Genomic DNA, 23,934 nt, shown 5'->3' with positions numbered 1-23,934 from the left:
TGCTAAGAAAATCCTCAGTAAAGATTCCAGGTACTAGAGCTAAAACTAGAGAAGAAATGGGGGGTTTCGTGAAGGGCACCCAAGAAGAACAACTGAAGGGGGAAAGAGGAAGCAAGTCGGGCTTCCCTAATGGAGGAACAGAAACAAGGGAGGCAGCAAAAATAGCCCGAACACGCTGTGAAATGATCTGGTGGCCTGAAGGGAACTAAAGCACGTGGTTACCTGACATTCACCACTTTCACCATCATCGTGACACTATGACAGCAGATACCACTGCCTTTTATTCGATGTCTACAGTGAACTTGACTGTGGTAAGCCCTCTAACTGTCATCTTCTCATGTACTTCTTCCTGTCTCATTTAGATGTAGCTAACTGATAGATGAGGAAATGGTGACTTAAAGAGGTTAAGTAACCTGCCCAAAGAAACACAGTTTGTGAGCAGTTAAATCAGGGCTGAAACCCAGACCTTTTGAGAAAGGGAGGGAGAGGCATCACTCCTCTGCCAGAAGAGAAAAGTGTTCACCACACCGGTGCCTTAGAGAAATGGCATCAAGACACATGGTTAAGACACAACTTGTCTGAATCCATTTATTATCCCTTCCCTGTGAACAGGGTGCATTCCAGGAAATTCTAAAGTTATTTGGGAATGTTTCCATACCAGCATCTCTGGAACATGAGAGTCCAAGAGCTATGTGGGATCCTGAGCAGAGTGTGAGGCTTGGGGGTCCCTTTCCTCCTCCACCTCAGGGAAGAGATCTGGGTAGAGCTTAGAGCTACGGCTGGTGAGACTGAGATATGGAATCTGTCATCACCCCCACCAAGGGTGACCTGACAGAAATCTGTCTATCAATGGTTTCCCACTGCCTACAAGATTGAGTCCAATGTTATTAGCACAGCATATACATACTGGAGTTTGCTCATCTTTCTAGCATCACTTGACATCACTCTCTCTAAAGCCTACATTCCAGCCATCCTGAAATATATATTATTCCCCCAAACGTGCTCTTTGAATATGTTGTTCCCTCTGCTTGGTGTGCACACCTTGGCTTTCTAATTAATGTTTATTCTTGTTCTAATGCTCAGGTCAAACACTGCTCATCACCCCATTCCAGTTAACACTTCTGTGTTTCTAATATATTTCAACTGCAATATTTAGCAAATTTTATGATGATTACTGTTTTTGTATCTATCTTCTTTGATGACCTTATTCATGCCTGAATCTTCAGAACTAGATACACAGTAAGCATTCGATAATTGTTCATTGCGTTGAATTTAAAAATAAAGAAATTCTCTACCACTTACAGTTAGAGCCACACAATTAATTCATTATAGCTTATTTTTTATATTGACTTTTATTGCTCACTATGGTTTTATGTTGGCTTTGTCTTCAAGAACAGAGTCTAAGTCTGTTACTCCTTGAACCTGCACAGCACCTAAGTGTCAACCTCACAGGTGGTGCTCAATATATATGTAAACTCTTAACTGATGATAAATTGATTACCCATTAGATTGTTCAGAAAGAACTAGATTCTTGAATGTTCTCTGTCTACATTTTCTTTTCAGTCTGTGTTGACCTCATATAACCTAGGTGACACTTTCACCAAATATGTAAAGTTGTGAACAATGTAGATCATCTCTTTCAAGAAGTGGATATTTTACTGCACAGGGTCAAAATCACACATGCTGCAACTTTGCAGCTGAGGTATTTTCTCTACGTCATTGATTATTTTAATGAGCTGGGTGGGGAGGATCCTAAAATCATTATGTTCCATAGAAGACATGTGTTGTTCTTTGTTTTGTCCGGGGTAACTTGGGCATAAATCATCCAATCACCTAAATCATCCAAATCATCCAATTCTTACTTAAAATCTCTTATACACATACATAAACACATACATATCATATCTGAATCTTTATGTTGACAAGTTTACCATTTAAGACAATGTGACATGTATTTTGAAAAACAAAAAAAAGTCCACTGGGGGAGTTTAAGACAATTATATAAGGTGATTTCATGGGATCATTGTGAGAGAGGGAGGTGATGAATCTCAGAAGGTCAGAAGTGACCTGCCATTTAGTGAAGGGGACAGTTCCAGGTTCATGGACCTCTGACTGAGGAAAACAAAACAAGGGCACCTGATTGAGCTGCTTTTCACTCTCCTTAAGGACTGGTCTAGAATGGTGCTTAGGGGAGCGAGCCAACTCTTAGCTCTAACACCCACATATCATGTGTCTTTGTGAACAGGTTTTCTCATTAAAATAGGGTAACAATTCATATTTGAAATAGTTGTTGCAAGAATTAGAAATGAGATCAAATAAATAAAGGACTTAACAGAGTTGGCAAATAGGAAATCGTGGCTATTATTAGCTCAGACTTCCTGGTTGTTATTTACATTTCTCTCTGCTTTCTCTTTCCTCCCGGCCCAAGAGAAAGACAATTGGTTGGTAACAAATTACCTTTTCTTCCTCCCAGCACTTCCCCAAATAAAATCCTTACCCTAAGATCATGGAGTTCAAGGGAATTCATAGATTACACATAAAAGCCTAGGTAAGAAAATAACAGTCTGATTAGTAGAATTTTATCCTCTAATACAAAGCCTCAATGAGAGAAATCGGACAAACAAAAAGTAATAAGTAACAGAAAGCCTGGAAGTCCTACTGCTATGAACTCAAAATCACATCACTAGGGCCTCTTTCCCATGGCTCTCTCTAGACCACCATGTGGTACTTCATGGAATCCCATAATGTTAATGCCAAAAAAAATCACTTTAGGACACATTCTATCCAGCCCTCTCGTTTTCACTTAGGCAAAAATTGGGGTTCAGGGGGGAAAAGTGACTCACTGTAGATCACACAGCAATTCAGAGCCTCTTAAACTCAGTCACTATGAAAAATCCTCTGGGTACAGCATTACCTACCTCGTCCAGGTAATATTCAGTCTTAGAGCAAGGAGTTGAACATGATGGTTCTTTTCCTTGGGATGAGGAAAAACCTCTCCCTCTGTTGCAAGACCACATCACTCAAAGGGGCATCCTGGGCTGAGACTGAACGGGTGTGCCCTGGCACACAGGAAGCTCTCTTCAACGGTCTTCCTCTGCATCAAAGGCCCCAGCGGGCTAAGCCATTTTATCTCAGCTAAGGTACCAGGTGAAATCAAAGAAACTTTAGAGCTGAAGGGAAATTCATATATCATTAACTGAATCTCCTCAGTTTACAAATGAAATAACTAAAGGCCAGAGAGTTTGACCTCTCATAGTTACACAGCTAGTTATTGGTCAAGTTACTGAAGTATGAATAAGTGCTATTTCTATGATACTGGGATTCCTTTCTAGTGATTTTGATTTTGTGATTATTATTGCTAATTAATGGTGTCAATCTTGCTTTCACACAACAAAATTTTATGGGTCCTGTGATTTTTTAGAAAATTAATAGCTTATGGTGACATGGATAAATCACAAAGAGAAAGATTCGGGAAATCAGTCCCATGGCCAATCCTTAGATCGACTATTTAGAAACAGAAAAATATCTGCAGAAAATAGCTAACCAGTGAGTTTCAGATCCTGTTGTTGGTTTAGAAAACCCACTCACTCACTAGAAGACCAAGGATTATTTTTTAATGTTGAGTAAGTAGCTTGAACTATTCCAAATAAATTGAGCCACATGCTGTAAACAAAGGATCTAATTCCCGACAGAATTTTTTGTCTGTAGTATGAAACTTTGCCAAGAAAATATTTGCTAGGAAAAGATTCAGAAGTGTTTCAATTAGTTTCAATTAATTGTTAGAGAACTCTTTTAGAGTCTGCTGTAATTCACTGAAAATAATCACCACTACTTCTTCAATGAAACAAGGAAGTATCTGATTTAAATAAAAAAACAACAACATTTCTTCCTCCTCTTCTGTGGCAGACACTGCTAATACTTTTATTGTCTTCACTCCTTTCTAATTCTTCCCAGAGGGAACTAGTCACCTTTCCAGTTTCCCTCACAGCTAGACATGGCCATGTGGTCCAAGTCCGGCCAATGAAATGTAAGCAAACTTGTAGAAGTTGTGAAAAAAATTTTAAAGAGGTCAGACTTCATTGTTGTGCCCACTTAGCACTTCTCTCTTCATCCTTTACTCTGCTCCCTTCCTTCCTCATCCTTCCTATGATGCAGACATGAGACTGGAGGAGAAGGAACTGTATCTCTCTACTCAATCTGTCTACAGAATAATAGGAATAGGAAAAAAAAACTATATCCAAATAAAACTACTGTAAAAACAATCTGAAAATGTGAACCAAAGTACTTTTCTGCTGGTGAAAATGCTGAAAATTTTTTATTAAAAACACAACCACAAAGCTAAAGAAATCTGCAAAACAGTACTCAAGGCTGAATTAAATATATTCAAACCAACTTTACAAGTATAAAAATAAAACACTGAACTATAAATACAAAAATTAAGAAAAGAAATGGATTTTAAAAATCAAGAATGAGTGAAATGGTTGATTAAGCTCAGGAAAAAAAAAAAACAGTAAAAAGACAAAATCATGTCAGTAACAAATATTAAAATACCAAAGGGAGACTAGTCGATGTAAAATATAATAAAGGGCATGAAAGTTAATCAGATAATCAACCAAAGAAAATAAAAAGAGATTTAAAAGAAGTAAAAATGTCAGAGAGAAAGAGGTAGAAATAGAAGTTAGACCAAGGAGATGCAACATATATAAGTGATGTCCCTGAAAAAAAATAAAATTAAAACAATGGAATAGAACTAATATTTAAAACTATAATACAAACAATATGCCATAGATCTTGTAAATGCCTAAACCTACACATAGGATCTACTAGGTACCAGGAAAAATGACCTAGGACAACAAATATATCCCGTGCAAATTAAAAAGTAAGTGAGAAGCCCACTCATATCGGACAAAATTAACTCTAAGTCAAAGACTGCAATAAGAGAAAAAGAAGGTCACTATACAATGATAAAGGGGTCAATCCAACAAGAGGATATAACATTTGTAAATATTTGTGTACTCTATATAGAAACACCTAAATATATAAATCAAATATTACAAGACCTGAAGGGAGAAATACAGAGCAATACAATACTAGTAAGGTACTTCAACACCCCCACTTTCATTAATGGATAGATCATCCAGACAGAAAATCAATAAGAAAACACTAAACTATATATTAGACCAGATGGGCATAGACATTTACAGAACATCCAACAGCAAAAGAATACACATTTCTTCTCATAGGCACATGGAACGTTCTCTAAGAGAGATCCTATGGTAGGCCAAAAAACAAATCTCAATAAATTTAAGAAGACTGAAATCACATCAAGCATCTTTTCCAACACAATGGTATGAAACTAGAAATCAATTACAAGAAGAGAAGTGGAAAATTCACAAATATGTGGAGGTTAAACAACATGCTACTGAACAACCAATGAGTCAGAGAAGAAATCAAAAGAGAAATCAAAAAACATCTTGAGACAAATGAACATACCAAAACTTACAGGATGCAGCAAAAGCAGTTAGTTCTAAGTAGGAAGTTTATAGCAATAAACGCCTACATTAGGAAAAAAAGATCTCAAATAAACAACACAATATTACAGCTTAAGGAACTAGAAAAGAACAAAAGACACCCCAAGTTAGTAAAAGGAAGAAAATAACAAGGATCAGAGCAAAAATAAATGAAATAGAAACTAATAAAAAATAGAACAGATTAACAAAACTAAGAGGTGGTTTTCTGAAAAAATTACCAAACTAGACAAATCTTTAGCTAGACTATCAAGAGAAAGAGGGAACTCAAAAAAATAAAATTAGTTTGAAAGAGTAGACATTACAACTGATACCACAAAAATACAAAGGATCATAAGTGACTACTATGAACAATTACACACCAACAAAATGGACAATGCAGAAAAAATGGATAAATCCCTGGAAAAATACAGCCTTGCCAAGACTGATTCATGAGAAATAGAAAATCTGAACAGACCAATTACCAGTAAGGAGATTGAATCAGTAATCAAAAACCTTTCAACAAAGAAACAATCTAAGTCCTAAGTATGCATCATGATTGAATAAAGATGTGATAAATGACAGATAGGTAGGTAGGTAGATAGATAATAGATAGATAGATAGATAGATAGATGATAGATAGATAGATAGATAGATAGATAGATAGATAGATAGATAGATAGATAGAGGTACAGGTACAGATAGACATGCTCACAATGGAATATTATTTAGTCATGAAAAAGAATGGAATCCTGCCATTTATGAAAACATAGGTGAACCCCGAGGGCCTTATGCTAAATGAGATGAGTCAGACAAAGACAAATACTGCATGCTGTCCCTTATATGTGGAATATTGAAAACAACAACAACAAAAAAGGTCAAACTCACAGAAACAGAGAGTAGAGAAGTGGTTGCCACAGCTGAGGAGTAGAGAAACAGGGAGAGGTTGGTAGAAGGGTATAAACTTTGATCTAAAAGAGGAATAAGATCTGAGGAGCTAATGTAAAACACAGTGACTACAGTTGATAACACTGTATTGAATAATTGAAATTTGCTGAGAGAGTAGGATTTAAATGTTCTCACACACACAGAAAAAGATAAATATGTGAAGTTGCAAGGTAACAAATGTGTCAGTTAACTAGATGGGAAAATCCTTTCACAATGTATACATATACCAAATCACCATTTTAACTATCTTACAATTTTATTTCTCAATAAAGCTGTATTTTAAATTAAAATAATGGCCAAGATATGAAAGCAACCTAAGTGCCAATCAATAGACGATTAGATAAAGAAGATGTGGTACATATGTACAATGGATTATTAATCAGTCATTAAAAAAAATGAAATCTTATCATTTGGATGGAACTAGAGGTCATTATGCTAAGTGAAATGAGTCAGACAAAGACAAATACTATATGATCTCACTTATACGCAGAATCAAAAGAATAAAATAAACAAAATAGAAACAAACTCATAGATATAAAGAACAAAATGATGGCTGCTGGAAGGGAGGGGATTTGGGGGTTGGGTGAAAAAAGTGAAGAGATTAAGAAGTACAAGTTGGTATTTGCAAAATAATCACAAGGATGTAAAGTACAACATAGGAAATGTAGTCAATGATATTGTAATAACTATGTATGGTGCCAGGTGGGTACTAATCAGAGAGAACACTTCGTAAATTATATAAATGTCTAACCACTATGCTGCACACCTGAAACTAACATAAAATAATGTTGAATGTTGAATGTAATTGAAAAATAAAAATAATCTTAAAATAACAAAATTTAAAAATAGATTTTTTTTTTTTTAAATAATGGTGCTTAACTGCGTCCCTCAAAAATTCACGTGTAGAATCCCTAATCTCCAGTGTGATGCTATTTGGAGATGGAGCCTCAGGAGGTCATTAGGGTCAAATGAGTTCATGGAGGTAGGATCCTCGTGATGTCATCAGCAGCTTTATAAGAATGTTCCCTTTCCCTCCTCCTCCCCATCACCCCACCCCCTCCCCCATGTAAGGACACAGCTACAGGGCAGCCTTTACAAGCCAGAAAGAGAGCCCTCGCCTGGGAACCACACCACAGCACCTGACCTTGGACTTGTAGCTTCCAGAACTATGCGAAGTAAATTCCTGGTGTTTAAGCCACCTAGTCCATGGTGTTTTGTTATGGGGGCTACAAATGGGTAGGTACATCTATGGATACCCATATTGAAAGAGCACCAAAACATGGTTTTAAAAAAAAAAAAAAGCAAGTTAAAAAACAGTATGCATAACATAATACTACCAACGAAAAAAAAAATAAAACCTGTTGATCGAATCCCTGAATTCTCACCTGTGTCCAGTAACCCTTCACAACTCAGATATTGGCCCTTTCGCATTTAGTAGAAAAAGGTCTCTCCTGCTACAAGGATCATCAAGGGAAGAAAGAGAGCCAATTAGTTCTCTGTTCTGTGAGTCTGAAAAAGCCAATTAGTTCTCTGTTCTGTCAGTCCCCTGCTTTCTGTGGCCCACATCCAGGCTCTATGGCACGATGGCAGGCTTCGGCAACTAATTATACTCTAAGGAGCTGAGGCAAGAGTTAGGAAAAGTTTGCAAAGGAGCAAATTAGTGTCACCCCTTGGGGCTTCTTCAGAGCTGACAATTTCTTTCACCTCCTTGAGATCCCCAGGAGCTTCAGGTGAGTAATTAAAGGCACAATTGGGGGCTACGAGAACTTATCCCAACCAAATGTGCTGAGTTGCTGAGAAACCAGAGCTCACAGCTCCAGACTCCTCCTATAACCATTCTGTGGACCAAAACCAAGGCACAGCATCTCCCAGTACGCCCATTAGATCCATAAAATGAGACAACGATGAGCAGCTGAGTCGCCATGCCAGTGCAGGAAAACTGAGGCCATTTCTTTCTCATCGACTCCTTCCCCAGGGAGATGGCTCTGGAAGGGAGGAGGATACTGCCATTTATGGAATCCCTACTACGTGCCAGGTGCTGTGCTAAGCACTTTATCCATCAGCCTGACTGATGTGGCACAGAACACCAGTGCTCGCCGGTATCCACAGCTCTCCTCTCCTTCCTGGGTACATGGTGAAGTGCTATTCTCCTACTAATAAAAAGTGGATGAAAGTGATATATGTCACTTCCAAACCTGGCCCATAGAAGCCTCCCACACATTGTTTCCCATTTTCTCCTCCTCATCTGCTAGTTGGCTGGGGCCACTCTGGATGACCTTGAAAGGTTTGGATTAAAAGTGGTAGAACCTATACCAGCCAAGGTCCTTGAATGGTGCCAGCCACAATAAACAGTGACACAGGTATTAAGCCATTGAGATCTAGGAATTGTTTGTGACAGCAGCAGTTAGTTTACCCAACTCATACAATCTATTTCACCATCTGGAAAATACAAATTAACTATATCTTTTATTTATCCAACTAATGGCTCAAGGCCCCAACTGCTTTAATAGAGAAGTCCATTATCCATTACCTCTCTCATAATGCTGGACCCTCTGTCTCCATCCTAAGTTGTCCAAGAACTTCAGAGGAACACTCAGACCAAAGGACTCCTGCTTCCAAAGATCGTGTAGGAAGAGAGGAATTAGAAATCCGAGCAGGCCTTGTCTTTGGTCGTAGCCATGTAACTGGCCCTGCATAATCGGATGAGCACAGGTCTACTACCCGCTGCTGCAGAGCTGCCGCTGCAGGTCTAGCCCCCTGCTATGCCACGGTCAGACTCCACACATGAGCCCAAAGGTCGCAGTTCTCTGTTCCCCTTCACATGCTCAGCTATTGCTCCTAAAAATGCAGTGGTCCAGGCTGGCTGGGTCTAGAGGGGCCTCCAGGCCCAGGCACATACTGCAATAAATTGAGCCTCCCACACGAGCCCCTGTGCTGAACCTGCATCACCGACGCTAGTCTCCCTTTCCCCCGTGGTGGGCTCACCCCTGGGGCTTTTCATATTCTTTTATGTTGATGGATCATGGTCAGTGTCACCCTAAACCACCAAAACAGGTCTCCTTAACTGCAATTTCAGAGACCAAAAATTAGGGGGTCTCAGCCTTTTCCTTCCCAGAAAGCCCCTCGCTCTATATAAAAATTGTTTATACCAAGGGGAGAGGCGCTTTTCGTTCTACCTCAGGAATGGGTACTGACACTCACTACATCTGCATTATTAAGCAGGGCACTCAACTTCTAAGAACAAAGACATCTACTCCAAAGAAACTTTCTGCCTCGGCCTATGTAAAGCAGCAGCTAGCAGTTAATCTTGAATTTTGCATACACTATCTCATTTAAAGGTGGGAGGAAATGCTAATATTACTCTCATTTTACAGATGAACTAGAGGGTCAAAAAAGTGAAACGGCTTTGCGGTTTCGTAGCTAGTAGGTGATCAGCTAGAACACAAAACCAGGTCTATCTGACCACAAAGCCTACAGCAGTCTCTGAGGCTCAGGGATCTGGGAGTGGCTTAGCTGGGTGCCTCTGGCTCAAGGTCTCCCAGGAGGCTGCAGTCAAGCTGTAGCCTGGGGCTGCTGTCATTTGACTGAGCTTAGAGAGTCTGCTTCCAAGATCACTGGGCTATTGGCAGGAAGTTCAGTTCCTCACCATATGGGCCTCTCATGGGGCCTCTCCTGAGAGAAATAGACCAAGAGAGAATCCTTTACAACCTAATTTCAGAAGTAACATAGCATCACTTCCACTATGTTCTACTGGTCACAGAGATCAAACCTACATGTGGGACAGGACTACAGAGAGTGTGAATACCAGGAATTGCATCGTTAGGGGCCATCTTGTCAGTTGGAGACCACATAAAATTTTTTTTTCCTTTGCCCTGTTGTTGATTTTTAGGCATCCCCTATCAACTTCCTGTTTCTTTTTCCAGTCCTATGTTCCTCCATCGTCCTCTAACAAACAGCCTATTCAAAAATTGCTTTCTTGGCTCAGTCCTCTGGCACCATCTGGTGGCCGCCTACAAAACTGCTGCCGGCATCCAAAGCTGCTCAATTCTTAGGTCCAAAGGCCTTACCTGTCTGCAGAAAAGTGACTTAAATATAACTGGTAAATCCTAGGGTCTCGTGTTTGTCCTTATAGGCCCCAGGGATCTTCCACAATCTTCCCCAAAAGGAGCTGTGAAATCCCAAAGGATGGGAGGGCTGTCAGAACTTTTGGGAGCAGGTCCTAAACTATTATTGCTGCCTCCTCCTGCTCCCCAAATGCCAACTAGCCCTTCATCCTGGAAGACCCACACTCAGCCAGAAGCAAGAAGGTGGTCCCTTGTGTCTCCCAGCTTTATAGCTCGGAATCTAACATCCAAAAGTAAACTATAATTTTTAACAAACTGCTAGCAACAGGAGTTCACACTCATTGCAAACAACTTTGTAAAACTTGGCAAATATATTTTAAAAGACTGTAGCTTATTTTTTTTTTTTTTTGAGTCAAGGAGAAAAAATGCTAAAGTTTTAAATATTCTTAATAAGTACTACTCCATATTCATGGGAAGAAATTAGAAAATTTAGGCAAATAAAAATAGACACAAAAGCCACTCTAATCGCACCATGACGTAATTCAGGAGTCATCTTACTTGTCTTTTATGCACTTATCTAATTTTTTAATGGGATTACTGTCTACTTATAGTTCTATAAATTGCTTTCCTCACTTTACATGTTACATGTTATAGGAGCACAGGGGATCATCTGATTTTTATTTCCCGTGATACCTCAGTTTCTAGGCCACACCTGGGTAATCATCATCAAACTAAGTGCTAGGAGCAGAAGACACCTGAATGCTAGGCCCTTGTGTACTTCAGCCTGTTTCTTTTCAAAGTACACAGCTAACGACAGGTCAGCAATAGAATGTGAAGGTTTCTTGCATCTGCCTGCCTCCCCCAAACCAATAGTGTACGCAGAAGAGTTTGGGGACAACTTTGGCCTGAATCAAAGTATGAAGTCTATGGGCGCATTCCCTCAGCCCAGGTGTTGAATCTGAGCAGGAAGCCCAGAAACATTAACTATAATATAATCTTTAGTTCAGGCCTCTGGGATGGAGGTGTGGAAAAATCCTGTTTTCTCTCGGGTTCTTTCACAAGTGCCCGTGTTAAGTAGTTGACTCTTTTTTGTTTTTTTTCCTTTTTCACAGAATTTATTTTACACCTATAATATCAGACAACATTTTAAACGCTGACATATAAACTCCCTAACAAGATAAAGCAAGTAGTTGACTCTTTTAAGCAAAATCTTCTACTGTTGAAAGAAATGACAGAGAACCAAAAGGGGGTCGAGAGGTATAAACTTCCAGTTATAAAATAAGTAAAATACAGGACTTAATGTACAAAAGCAAGTGCCAGGGACGTAATGTGCAATGACAACTACAGTTAATGCTACTGGACGATATTAGGAAAGTTGTTAGTAAACCCTGAGAGTTCTCACCACGAGGAGACGTTTTTTCTTTTAATTGTATCTATATGAGGTGATGGATACTAACTAAAGCTACTGTGATAATTATTTCACAATATACGTAAATCAAACCATCATGCTATCCACCTTAAGCTTACACAGTGATGTATGTCAATTATTTCTCAATAAAACTGAAAAAAAAATAGAAGAACTGAGCCTGGGGGTTGATTCCAGTCCCAGCTCCACCAATCACAAGCTGTGAAGCTAAGTGTTTTAGTTATTGCCACAAAAATGCTACATAACACATGACCCCAAAGTCAGAGATTCTCATGGGATAAATTATCCTCTTAGATGTACAGTTGAGGTAAGAGGCAGCCCACCTAGGCAGGGCTGGGCCAGGTGTCTCTGCTCCAAAGTGGAGCCTGGCTAGGCTCGGCGGGGGCAGCTCTGCTCCACATATATTTATTCTGGGGCCCCGGCCCACGGAGCAGCAGCTGCCCAAGTTCTTTTCGCAGCAATGGTGGAAGTACAAGAAGATGAACAAAAATAAGCCAAGTCTCTTATGGTCTAAATTCAGAACTAGTAGTGTTGCCCTGCCCACACTCACGGGCCAATCCAAACCTCAGTCTTGTCTTGAGTCAAAGACAAGGGAGGAGCAGTGCATCGGCCCGCCACTATCATACATCTCAAATCCTCCCGTCTCTCTTCATCCTCGTTGCCACTACCCTTGTCAAGCTACCAGCCTCCATTTACAAAACCATTGCTAAACCAGAGCCTCTAACAGGCTTCCCTGCTTCCAGACTTCCCTCCTACTGGCCATGCTCCACACAGTGACCAGCGCAACCATGACACTCCCATGCGAAACCCCGGTGGCCTCCCACTGCTCATAGGCTAACATCTCATCTCTTTACCAGATTTAGGAAGTCCGACCCAACAGGGCCCCTGCCTACCTGTCCCCCTTCACAGTGTGCTTTTAGCTCCCCCACCAGCTATGCCCCTGAGATGGCAGTCATCTAATTCAGGGGTCCCCAACCCTGGGGCTATGGACCAGTATCGTTCAGTGACCTGGTAGGAACTGGGCCGCACAGCAGGAGGTGAGCGGCAGACAAGGGAGTGAAGCTTCATCTGTATTTGCAGCCGCTCCCCAGCGCTAGCATCACGGCCCCAGCTCCACCTCAGACCATCTGGCATTAGACTATCATAGGAGCACCGGTCCCTGGTGCCCAGAAGGGTGGGGACTGCCGTTCTAACTGCTCCTCAACAATAACACACTCAATCCCGCCCTTCTGCCCGCTCCTTCCAGGTCTGCCTTCCCATTCCGGCTGCAGTGTATCAGCTAATATGTACTGATTCCTTTTTAATCTCTTGTCTCTCCAACGGGCCCTGAAATTCCACGAGGGCAGTGATTATGCCTGTTTTCTTCACAAATGTACATCCCCAGGGCCCTCTGCCAGCCCATAGTAGATGCTCAATAAAAATTTTGATTGATAAATGAATCGCTACCATTCATTGGGTGTTGCAGGCAACAGGTTGAGTGTCTCGGTCTATTACAGCGTCAAAATTATAACTCACCCATATGTGCAAAAACTTTAACTGCCATCTTTTCTCTTACTAAACTTACCTCAAGCCTCTCTGCTGTGTGGCAAGGTGTCGGACATGAGGGTAGGTCCCAGGTGATGGTGTGATGGGCAGATGACATCAAGGCGTGAAAAACCGGTGGAAAGATGCCCTGTGTGGGACTCTACACTTCCTCAGCTTTAACGAGATGTCCACGCACGCCCACCTCTGCTCAGGCGGGAGGGTCTGTGCACAGTGGACCCTTGAACAACGCAGGCGCCCACACCCGCGCAATGGAAAATCCGCAGTCAGCGTGTCCCATCCTCGGATTCAACCAACCACGGGTTGCACACAGCACTTTCCATCTGCGTTCAGGAATCTGAAGTTGCGAATCTGCGGTTGGGAATGCGAAAATACTGTTTTCCATCCTTCGATGGTTGAATCGCCCATGCAAAAACGCAGATCCGAAGGGATGGCTGTATTTACTGGGGGGAAAAAATCCACGTATAAGTGGACCCACCCAGTTCAATCCGTGTTGTTCAACTGTGTTCAGCAAACCACAGACACTGCACACCCAACGCTGGGGACGAACTTCGAGTCTCTGCCTCCGTGGCCCCTCAGTCAGTCCGAGGACCGGGAGGACCACAGCTCAGGCCTCCGAACTTTTCGGACAGGCACCGCTCTTGGTGCCACGGCGCATCCGGAAGCTTCCTTTTAAAGGCAAAATACTGTCTTCTCTTCAATCCGGGGAGTAATTATGTCTAGAGTAATTAAATTGTGATGTGCTCCAGATCTGTGCTTTTTGCCTAATCAGAAAACATTTTACAGCAACAGACCTCGTGCAGACCCAGGCATCCTAAGGGATGCGATGCCTGGAAAACCGACCTTATTTCACCCCGTGTTTCACAGTAAACGACTCAGGAATGCTCTGGGATTGTTCCTAGTTATTTTGCACCTGCCAAGCAAGGCCGCTGTAGTCTCGGCGTGGTGGGGAGAGGTGAAGGGAACGGGAGAAAAAGAGAAAAGCAAAGGGAGGACGGGGGTTGGCTAGGCGAGCTCCTCCAAAGCCCTGACACAGCCCCGGGTGAGTGACCGCGGAGAACCTCATGGGGACCTAAAGGCCAGAGAAACACGTCTGCCACCGAAAGTGGCAGCTACAGCGAGCCCTGTTCCGTGTGGGACATTACAGCAGGACTTTACTCCCATTTACCATCCAAGTGTCTAGTGGGGTCCTTCCTCTACACACCTATGTGTACGTCTACACACACACATCTGCACACGCCGGGCACAGTGCTTTTTCAAAGCGAGACGCTTTGAGTCACCCACGCATACAGTCCCGGAGCTCTTACCTTCCAGGGTCAGCAGTCACCACCGGACCTCACCTCACCCCCTCACCGCCTCGCCTCACCCCCTCCCACATGCTCATATTCCAGTCACCAGGAAACCCTCACTGTTCTCAAGCAAAACATGCACTTCCTCGCCCCGTGCCTTCCCCGCTTTATGCTCCTGCTGCAATTCTGCTTAAGATTCAGCTCAAATACCACCCCTCTTAATTCTCCGGGATCCCTGTTACCTTCTCCTTTAAACCTCTGGTACTTTGTGGGGTTCATTTTGCATTTGCACCACACATGCCCCCGCCCCTCCCTCTAGACGAGCCGCTTCTTAGCGGCAGGACTTCTGCTGCATTCACCTTTGTCTCCCTGGTGGGGCTGAGAAGTGTGCACTGCTGCTATCCAAACATCTTATTTCCCCCCAAAGCAGGGGTTGTGTGGCAGAGTGTGTGGAGAACACGCAGAGCGCGTTCCCTTTGACAGGGCGACACTGCTCTGCCTGTCTTGTGAAAATGTCAAGGTGCTTCATCAGGGAGTGAAATGTTTTTTCTTTATATTTTCACCATCTGGCATACTAAAGATTTTATTTACATGTTGTCTGATTCCTCCTATCAGAACATGAGGGCAAAGATTTTTGTCCATTTTTTTTTACCACTGAACCTTCAGCCACTGAGGTATAGTGGCTGGTGCACAGTAGGCACTCAATGTATCACTGTTGAATGGATTGATTGGCCTCAGGCAGGAGAAACGAGAGGGATCTTAAAACAAAATCATCTTCGTCTGCTTAGCATTGGCATCAAGCATTAAGGGAAGGAGATGAAATCAAAATTACCCAAATTGCCACAGTATCCCAGCAATTCTGAGATTCCCCAAATCCATCAACCAAAAATTCTACAAACCCTGGAGACTTGCCTGAGGTACATATGTCACCACCAAGTGGGTGTCTGTCCATTTGCAGACCCATGCATTCGACCCTCTGAGAGCATATGCGGCCACATCTCAGATACACACTCACTTCCTCCGAGTGTCCTTTTCACCCAGTCACCCTGGATGTGTGTTTTGGGATGAATCGCATCCCCGTAAAATTCATATGTTAAAGTCCTAACCCCCAGTACCTCAGAATGTGACTGTATTTGGAGACAGTGTCTTTCAAGAGGTAATTAAGGTAAAATTATTTCATCAGGGTGAGCTCTCATCCAATATGACCGATGTCCTTCTCAGAAGAGAGTAGGACATAGACACACACAGAAGGAAGGCCACGTGACTACACGGGGAGAAGACAGCCATCCACAAGCCAAAGAGAGACCTCGGAAGAAAACGACCCTGTTGACACCTTGATCTCAAACTTCTCGTCTCCAGAACTGTGAGAAAATAAATTTCTGTTGTCTAATCTCACAGTCTGCGGTCCTTATTATGAGTGCCCAAGCAAGCTAATACAATGTGAAAAATCCAAAAGAGAAACATGCTTTTGTTAAAGATATCTCAGTAAACCGTGTGGTAAATGTAACAGTGTGGACATCAAGGAAGGAATGGAAAAAAAGAAAAACAAACAAAGGTATAATGTGTTGACATTTTTTATATTTGGTATTTGTAAGTCTTTTTAAAAAAAATTTTTCAGGCCATTTTTTTCTTAAAAAATAAACGAAAGCAACCAACAGCAATACTCTGTACAAGTATAACAAACATTAGAAATATGCATCATTCCAAAATAGTTACAAGAAAATTACAGTTTTAGAGTCTACATCAACACATCCTATCCACATGTGCCCCATGGGGAAAAAGGCTACAGTATGTTGGACACTCGATTACTCTGTATAGTCTGAAAACTCAGAACCTGGACTTTTGAGGCAAATAACATCACTCACCAAGTCTTTAGCTCAATAAGCACAATCAAGCATTTCAAAAGGAAACCAGGCTTTTTCATCCCAGATGAAAAGCAAACGTGAATCAGCTGCAAAGGGGGCCCCCAAACCCCAGGAGCTTCTGACTTGATGAAGCCCAGATCCAGTGAGGCCGAAGCCTAGCTGGGGGTCACTCCATGGCCACCGGGAATGGACCCCAGATGTCGTTTCCTCCTGGCACAAGTCATCATTAGATTTAACTTTGGAGGCAAAATGGCCAAGCTCAGGGGAGAAGAGATCAATGGCCCAAATCTCCCAAACACTGACCACTAATCTTTAGCCCATTCACCGCCCACTGATCCCGCCCTGTCTGCTTCTCTGTATGGAACTGTCAAATACTAAATAAAGCGGGGCAACCACACTGTCTCCACAATTCCACCGCATCCTCACGTTTCAGTTCCTTGTTCCTGGGAGGGTTTGGGGCAGGAGCTCAAAAGCACCTTCCTCTTTCCTATGACCAACCGCCGGCCCATATGTCCCTTGTATTTACACATTAATCTTCCCTTTTTGATCACTGTGCTATAAATACCCTCAGCGCCCCACTGGCCCCACCCCAGGCTGTCTTCCCTGGGCATCTTCGGGATGCACAGAAGCATCATGACCTTTGTGTGACCTGCCACTTGGAATCCAGACAACATCCGGGAGTGGCCCATTTCCCAAGCCCACACCAGACAGAAAGGAGAAGGGTTTCTGTTTTCTGAGCTTTCATGCTTTATGTTTATAATTATTGTTTTCATTAATTTTAAAGACAATTTTAGAGCCAAGTCCTTCCCTCCCACTTCATGGCAGCGATGACTGCTATGCAGGGGACAGCATTTTCCTGGGATTTGACAACAAGACACCCATCACAATGGTTTCCTGACAAACTGGAGCGAGAAGGGGTGTGGCCCACAGAACAGCTACCTGAACAGGGACCTCAGAATGAAGTTCTGGAACTCTCCAAGGTCTGTCTGCTTTGAGGGGCTGAAGAGTGTCAAGATTTGGAGGCAATCCAGCCAAAACTAGCTGCGCTCACACCCCGGGACGGCATGGCTTCCCTGATTCAGACCCACAGAGCCAAAGGCCCCTCCGAAGCTGCGTTGAAAGGGCCTGGTCTGGCCTGGCCAACCGTTCCTCCAAGGGCCAGATAGCGAATGAACCGCTCACTACCACATGGAGCAAAGGCGTCAGCGAAGAAAAGTGCAATTTCCATTCGGGAAGTAAGGTCCTCCCAAAACATGACGCCACCACCTCCTCCCCTTTTAACCCTTTCAGTACCTCAAGGGGGAAGGGGAACAAAGACATGCAGCACTGAACCTCTGAAACTAATCAGGGGCCGCCAGTATGTCATCGCTCACCCTTCACGGCCCTAAAACACCCACTCACAGGTCCCGTCAGTCATCAAAGTGCCGGTGAGTTGAAGAGCACGGCAGGGTCAGGAGACAGGCTCCCCACAGGTCCACAGGGACCAGGGCACACGGAGAGAAGACCCCACTCCCATCTTCAACAGGACACATTCGTCCTGAGTTTACAGCAGGATTTACGACTGCAGCAAACAGCCACAGGCTTCCAGGGACTTCATAAAACTCCTTCAGAAGACCTTGTATACTTCATTGCCTGTTGGAGGATAAACTCAAAACTTCTTCACAATATAACCTGAGCCACAATAAGAAATAAAAAGAAACAAATCCTTCCATGTTAATGCCTTGAGAAGTTTACAGATTATGTACCAATAAAATAAATCCACATAAATTCTGAAATTCTTGGTGGATATACACTTGAAGCAAAAAAAAAAAAAAGTTAATATACATTTTTTTTAAAATCAAAGTAATTACAGCAGCAGTATAGTGAAAAGGTTTTAAAAATAATAATTACATCTTTGATACAAATTCAAACTTTGTACATCTCATTTCAAAGGAATGACTGTTTTTAAGAGTTTAGTGTATATATACATATATATACACATACACACATATATATATGTATATATATACACAGTAGATAGCGATATGTGTCATTGCAGACAGACTAAAGCCAGTGGACTTTGAAGGAGGGATTAATTTGACACTGTTTTTTCACAAAGAAGTGTTCACAGATTGCCACACTTTTAAACACACACACACATGTACACGGAAACACAAACACACATAAAATGCCAACCTGAGTAAAACATTACTAAAAAATCTAGAGTATCATGAATCACTAAGTCACATATTGCACCTTTAAATAATCCTTCTTACCAAATACGACGTGAGAAAAAGCATAAAACAGGGACAAGAAAAGGAGCATGCATTACTGTAGGGGTTCCTTTGCTTCCCCCCCAGAAATTCTCGAGGTGATAGCTTCCACTCTCACTCAACCGGTGGGCTGAAAATGTGACCAACAGTGGTGTCTTTGGGGAAAACTGGGAGGGAAGAGGGGAGAATATAGCACAAAACGAGGCGGGGCGGGGGGAGGGAAGTTGGGGTGGGGACGCCTCCTCTCATCCGGCAAGAACAGGAATGTTACTGAGAAGGCTGAACTTCTGATACTACACTACCGTTTAAATATTCCACATATTCCAATTAAGAGATTCAATACAAAAATATAGGTATCTACTGAGTTTTGCCTGTGGAAGCATAATTCAGAAAAGGCACATGTTCAAATAGAAAACCCAGGCAGGAGAGGCGCCACGTTCCCCTCCCGAAGTGATAATCATCCACAGTTACATGCTTTCCATCAGCTAGATTCCAAGATACAGTAGGTAAAAATAGACCTCTGATACTTAAAATATATTCAACCCAACACAATCCTGGCTTTAGCATGTGGATCATATAAAATAGTCTTTAAAAAAAAAAAATGTTTTGAAAAAGAAAAAAAAAATCATAGCTCACTTTTCCTGGTTCTCCGTAATTCTCAAGAAAAAAAAAAAAAGTGAGCTCATCCCACTGGTCACCAGGAATGTGGTTGATCTGCTTCGCCGTCCATCCACAGCCCCGGGCAGCGCTAGCTTTCTCATCTGCCGTCATGTTATGTGTACAGCTTCATACCCTCAATGACTTCTAAAGAACAGAACAAGGAATTAAGATACTGGACATATAGAAACATGTCAACACCGAGGCGTTTTCCTGTGCTGTGGGTGTGATGGCCTCGTGAACTCCGGAAAGGTTTTCCTTTGGAATCAGGCGATGTAACCATTCGTTTTTCCAAACGTGGTCGCTGGGGCAAGGTTTTCATAGATTGTCATTGCAGTTGTGTTCTGGTAGATGAGATCTACTTTTGAGTCCTTCTGGGATCTGATGATATCCAAAACACACTGATTGAGGAAAACATACTGGTCCTATTAGAAAAGGAAGACGAGAAAGGAAATAAGCACAGGTCCTGGAGGTTACTTTCAGATTTCCAGCCCTCAATTTCGAAGACACAGCAGGTAAAAATAGACCACTGACACTTAAATATATTCAACCCAATGTGATCCTGGCTTTAGCATTTGAATTATATAAAATAGTCTTCTTAAAAAAAAAAAAAAAAATCTGTTTCGAAAAAGAAAAAAAATTGTAGCTCACTTTTCCTGGTTGGGTTTCCCTAATTCTCAAGGAAAAGTGAACTCAAACCCACTGGCAACCAAGAATGTTGTTGATTTGTTCACCGACCCTGACGGCCCCAACTTCTCATCTGTCACATGTTATGTGTGCAGTTTCACGCTCAAAGAGAAATATCAGAATAACTGGGGAAGGGCAAAGAAAAGAATGTGGAGGTGACAATGCACATATACGTTTAAATGATCAAAGTCTTTCAATATTTTCTTGGCTCGTGAGGATGTGCAGAATAAGGAGTAAATTGTGGTTCTCAACAGAGGGGGTGAGTTAAAGAAGGATTGATGGAGGTAAGAGTTGGGTGAGGACCACACTTGCAGGCAAGCATACCAGAACCTGCAGGTAGCCATTAAAAAGAGGAAGAAGAGGTATATGCTAACACGGAAAAAGACCCATGATGCCATAAGAGAAAAAAATCACAGGGCGGCATTATATACAAAACAGGATCTAATTTTTAAAAAATACTCCATGTATGTATACGTATATGTATTTTTCTATAGCTGAGCACAAAGAAGCCTATGAAGATATAGCCAAACTACGTCCAGGGAGTGGGACTGGGGAAGAGAAAGAAAAAGAGAAATGTATACCCTATATAACCTTGTATTGTCAGATTTTTTAATATTGACAGGTTTATATTATTTTCAAAATATGAAAAAGGACGTGAAAAGAATCTGTAGGCAGGTACTAGATTTCGGTGTTTCCCAAAAGAAGATAAAAGATTGAGAACTACTCCTCTTGCTCTCATCTTGGTCACCCTACAACTTTGAAAAAGGCTATTTCCCAATATATTTGTTGAGAACATGCCTCGAAAACAGTATTTACTTGGAACATTTCAAGGAAAGCCAAATCCAACAGTCTTGCACAAACGACACTGTAGACATCAAGCATTCATCTTCTCACGTGGTCAGCAACCTCCTGTAGCTATATAACTGACATTCACAAAGCTGAGTGAGGTTGCAGTGCCATATGAATGCTTAAAGCAGCATTATGCTACTTCATATCATTAATATTTGATAAGTCCTCATTAGCTTAGTTTAGAGATGGCGAGAGCTTCTTAGAAACAAAGAGTGAAAATTTCAGTTTTATGAGCTTAAAATCCAGAAGCCAAAGTTCAGAGAGACTTGCTAAGATTATCTGGTGAGTTCCTGGCAGCCAGGTAAGGATCCTAACACTATCTAGGTTTGTAGTGCCGATGCTGATATCAAGCACCATGTGTCACTATCAAGTAGTTCAACCTCATGTCAGTTTAGGGTCTTAAATCCAGTGTTAGGTCATGATCAAGAGCCAGATAGATCTGGAAGGGTGAAACAGTTTAACACAGGTGAAACCTTTTGAAAAAGGACGGCAAGGGCAGACTGTCAGACACAGATGTTGGCCTCACCTCTGTTTGCACCATTAAGGGCCTGTGCATTCGAAGGTCATACACAATCCCGTACACATCTACAGTGTTCTCATTCTCTATCTGATAGATCAGACGATCGATGGCAATGAAAGTGCCCGTCCTTCCAACCCCAGCACTGAAAAGAAAAGGGAAATGAGCACATTTGAGCACATTGCCATGTTACCTCCACTGTACTCTCAAATTGCCCCATTTGTGCATACATATCTTGCTCTCCTCCACTATCAGCCTTGGAGGGCAATGCCCATGATCATTAAACGTTTGCTAGTTTGAAATCTCAGAAAGTAAGACTGAACTACCTTGGGACTGGGGCCCAACTCCTAAAGTTCCTTTGGAGTCAAGTGTCACAAATAAAATACCTTGCTAGAGCTTCTTGAACCTGTCTCATTCAAGTCGCCATCATAAGCTAGGATGGCAAGATTTCAAATTCATTTCCCATAGGACGACAAAGCCCTCCTTTCTTTTGTCTAAATTAATTCCTTTAGCTTTAAAGCTAATGTCATTGTTCTAGACAAGGGGGCAGCAAACTTTTTCAGCAAAGGGCCAGACAGTAAATGTCTTCAGCTTTGCAGGACAAATGGTCTTTCTGCCACTGCAACAAGAAATTAACTATAAATAATATGTAAACGAATGGGCATGGCTGTGTTCCAATAAAACTTTATTTATAAAAATAGGCTGCCAAATATATTGTGGTGGTGGTTTCATGGGTAGATACTTATCCCCAGACTCATTAAGCTGTATATATTAATTTATATACAGTTTTTGTATGTCAAAAATATTTTAAATAAGTAAAACGAATATAACTATCTGTTTCAACGTTGTTAAATAAAAAAACCAACATGCTGAATGAAGAAAGCAGGTTGAAGAATGATGTACATGTGATAAAATCTGGTAAAAGTTTAAAGCTATATAAAACTATAGAGGTATATATATATGTAATAAAATATAAAAGCAGGCAAGGGAATAACGCAGATTGACTTTCAGGACCACGTTCACCTACATAAGAAGGAGCACTGGAGACTGGCAAGTAGAGACTTCATATCTGTAACATATTATTAACAAAAAGGAATGTATATGGCCTCATGCTATACCTTATTAAATTGTTGTAAATCTCTGTATTTTTGTAAGGTTGAAATATTTTATAAGACAATATTATAAATGAGAAGTATGGTTTACAAAGAAAAATACAGGCAATTACCAGATCTGGTCCCCAAGCCAACACAGTTTGCCAATCCCTGTCTCAGGGCTTAGAGAGTATGTCCATGGTCCCTTAGTCAAACTTTCTTGAATTTGTGAGTGCCTACTGCATTCGGTCTTACATCTTGCTTTTCAAAAGTGTCCACATTTATAATTGCATTTGAAATCTGTCACACATGGAGCACCACCTGCCTACCTGCAATGCACCAGAACTGGCGATTCGGGAGGACTCTGCTTCATGTAGTCACGAACAAGATACCGGAAGTTGATGAGCAGGTCAGTGGTGTCGGGAACGCCGTGGTCAGGCCAGGAGGTGAAGTGGAACTGTCGCAGAGGGTGACTCTCACTAGTCTGGTTCTAAAAGCCAAGAAAAGAGGTTAGATCCAAAGAGAAAGGCTGCCTAACAACACCAGAAAGCAGAGTAAAATCGAGCAGTACCTGAACGCTGAACTGCGTGGGACAGCTAAAAGGCAGCTAAACAGAAGTGGTTATAGGTAAAAATTAGAATTTTACTTTGGTGCAACAGCTAAGAAAGTGCTTGCATGGACTTCGATGTGCTCAGCAAATCTTCGTAACATGCCCAAGCAGGAGGGTTTATTACCCTTCTTGAAAGATAAGGGAGTAAATGTTCCAAGAAAGCAACTTCCCCAACACAGAGCCCGGATGTAGAAGTCCCTCATCCTCTGATTTTGAGTTCAGACCTCTTCCTTTCGCCACCAGTTTCCTGCCAATAGTGTGCCCACATTCCTACACTTCCACCTCCTCAGAGTTTCATAAAACCCATCCCGGAGCCCACCTGGGAATGTCACTGACCACAAACAGATTCACACAAATACAACCAGGATAACCAGTGCCTTTGGGGCAAGAACTGCCTCGTAATTCTAATGTCTTCCAGAGACTCTAATAAAGTGATAGGCAACTAGCAAGCACCAAGTAAATATTTAGAAATGTGGGCCTCTGCGAAAGGATCCCCAAAAAACATCTATTTCAACATCAGACAGACAATAGAAAGTGGACCTTGTTTTAACAGAGTTAGTTATTACACAGACTGGTTCCTACCATCGACCTTTCATTATCACAACTCCGCCCAGGATGGGCCATTCCTGT

General features: G+C 41.9%; 1 protein-coding gene across 2 annotated transcripts in view; it reads right to left on the bottom strand.

Moving 5' to 3' along the window:
* Nucleotides 1-17,407: 17,407 nt before the first annotated feature.
* PTPRJ (protein tyrosine phosphatase receptor type J) overlaps nt 17,408-23,934 on the bottom strand; it is a 140,406-nt gene continuing 133,879 nt past the window's right edge. For both annotated transcript variants that reach the window (XM_039869356.1, XM_039869357.1), the window contains exons 23-25: nt 23,024-23,184; nt 21,613-21,748; nt 17,408-19,975 (exon numbers count right to left, since the gene is read on the bottom strand). In XM_039869356.1, coding sequence (XP_039725290.1) covers nt 19,817-19,975; nt 21,613-21,748; nt 23,024-23,184 — 456 coding nt within the window. In that variant the 3' untranslated portion in view covers nt 17,408-19,816. The remainder of the gene's footprint in view (nt 19,976-21,612; nt 21,749-23,023; nt 23,185-23,934) is intronic.

This window comes from Pteropus medius, unplaced genomic scaffold (genome assembly GCF_902729225.1).
Source record: "Pteropus medius unplaced genomic scaffold, Ma_sr-lr_union100, whole genome shotgun sequence".
Taxonomy (NCBI): domain Eukaryota; kingdom Metazoa; phylum Chordata; class Mammalia; order Chiroptera; family Pteropodidae; genus Pteropus; species Pteropus medius.
This window is presented reverse-complemented; position numbering and strand designations above follow the sequence as displayed.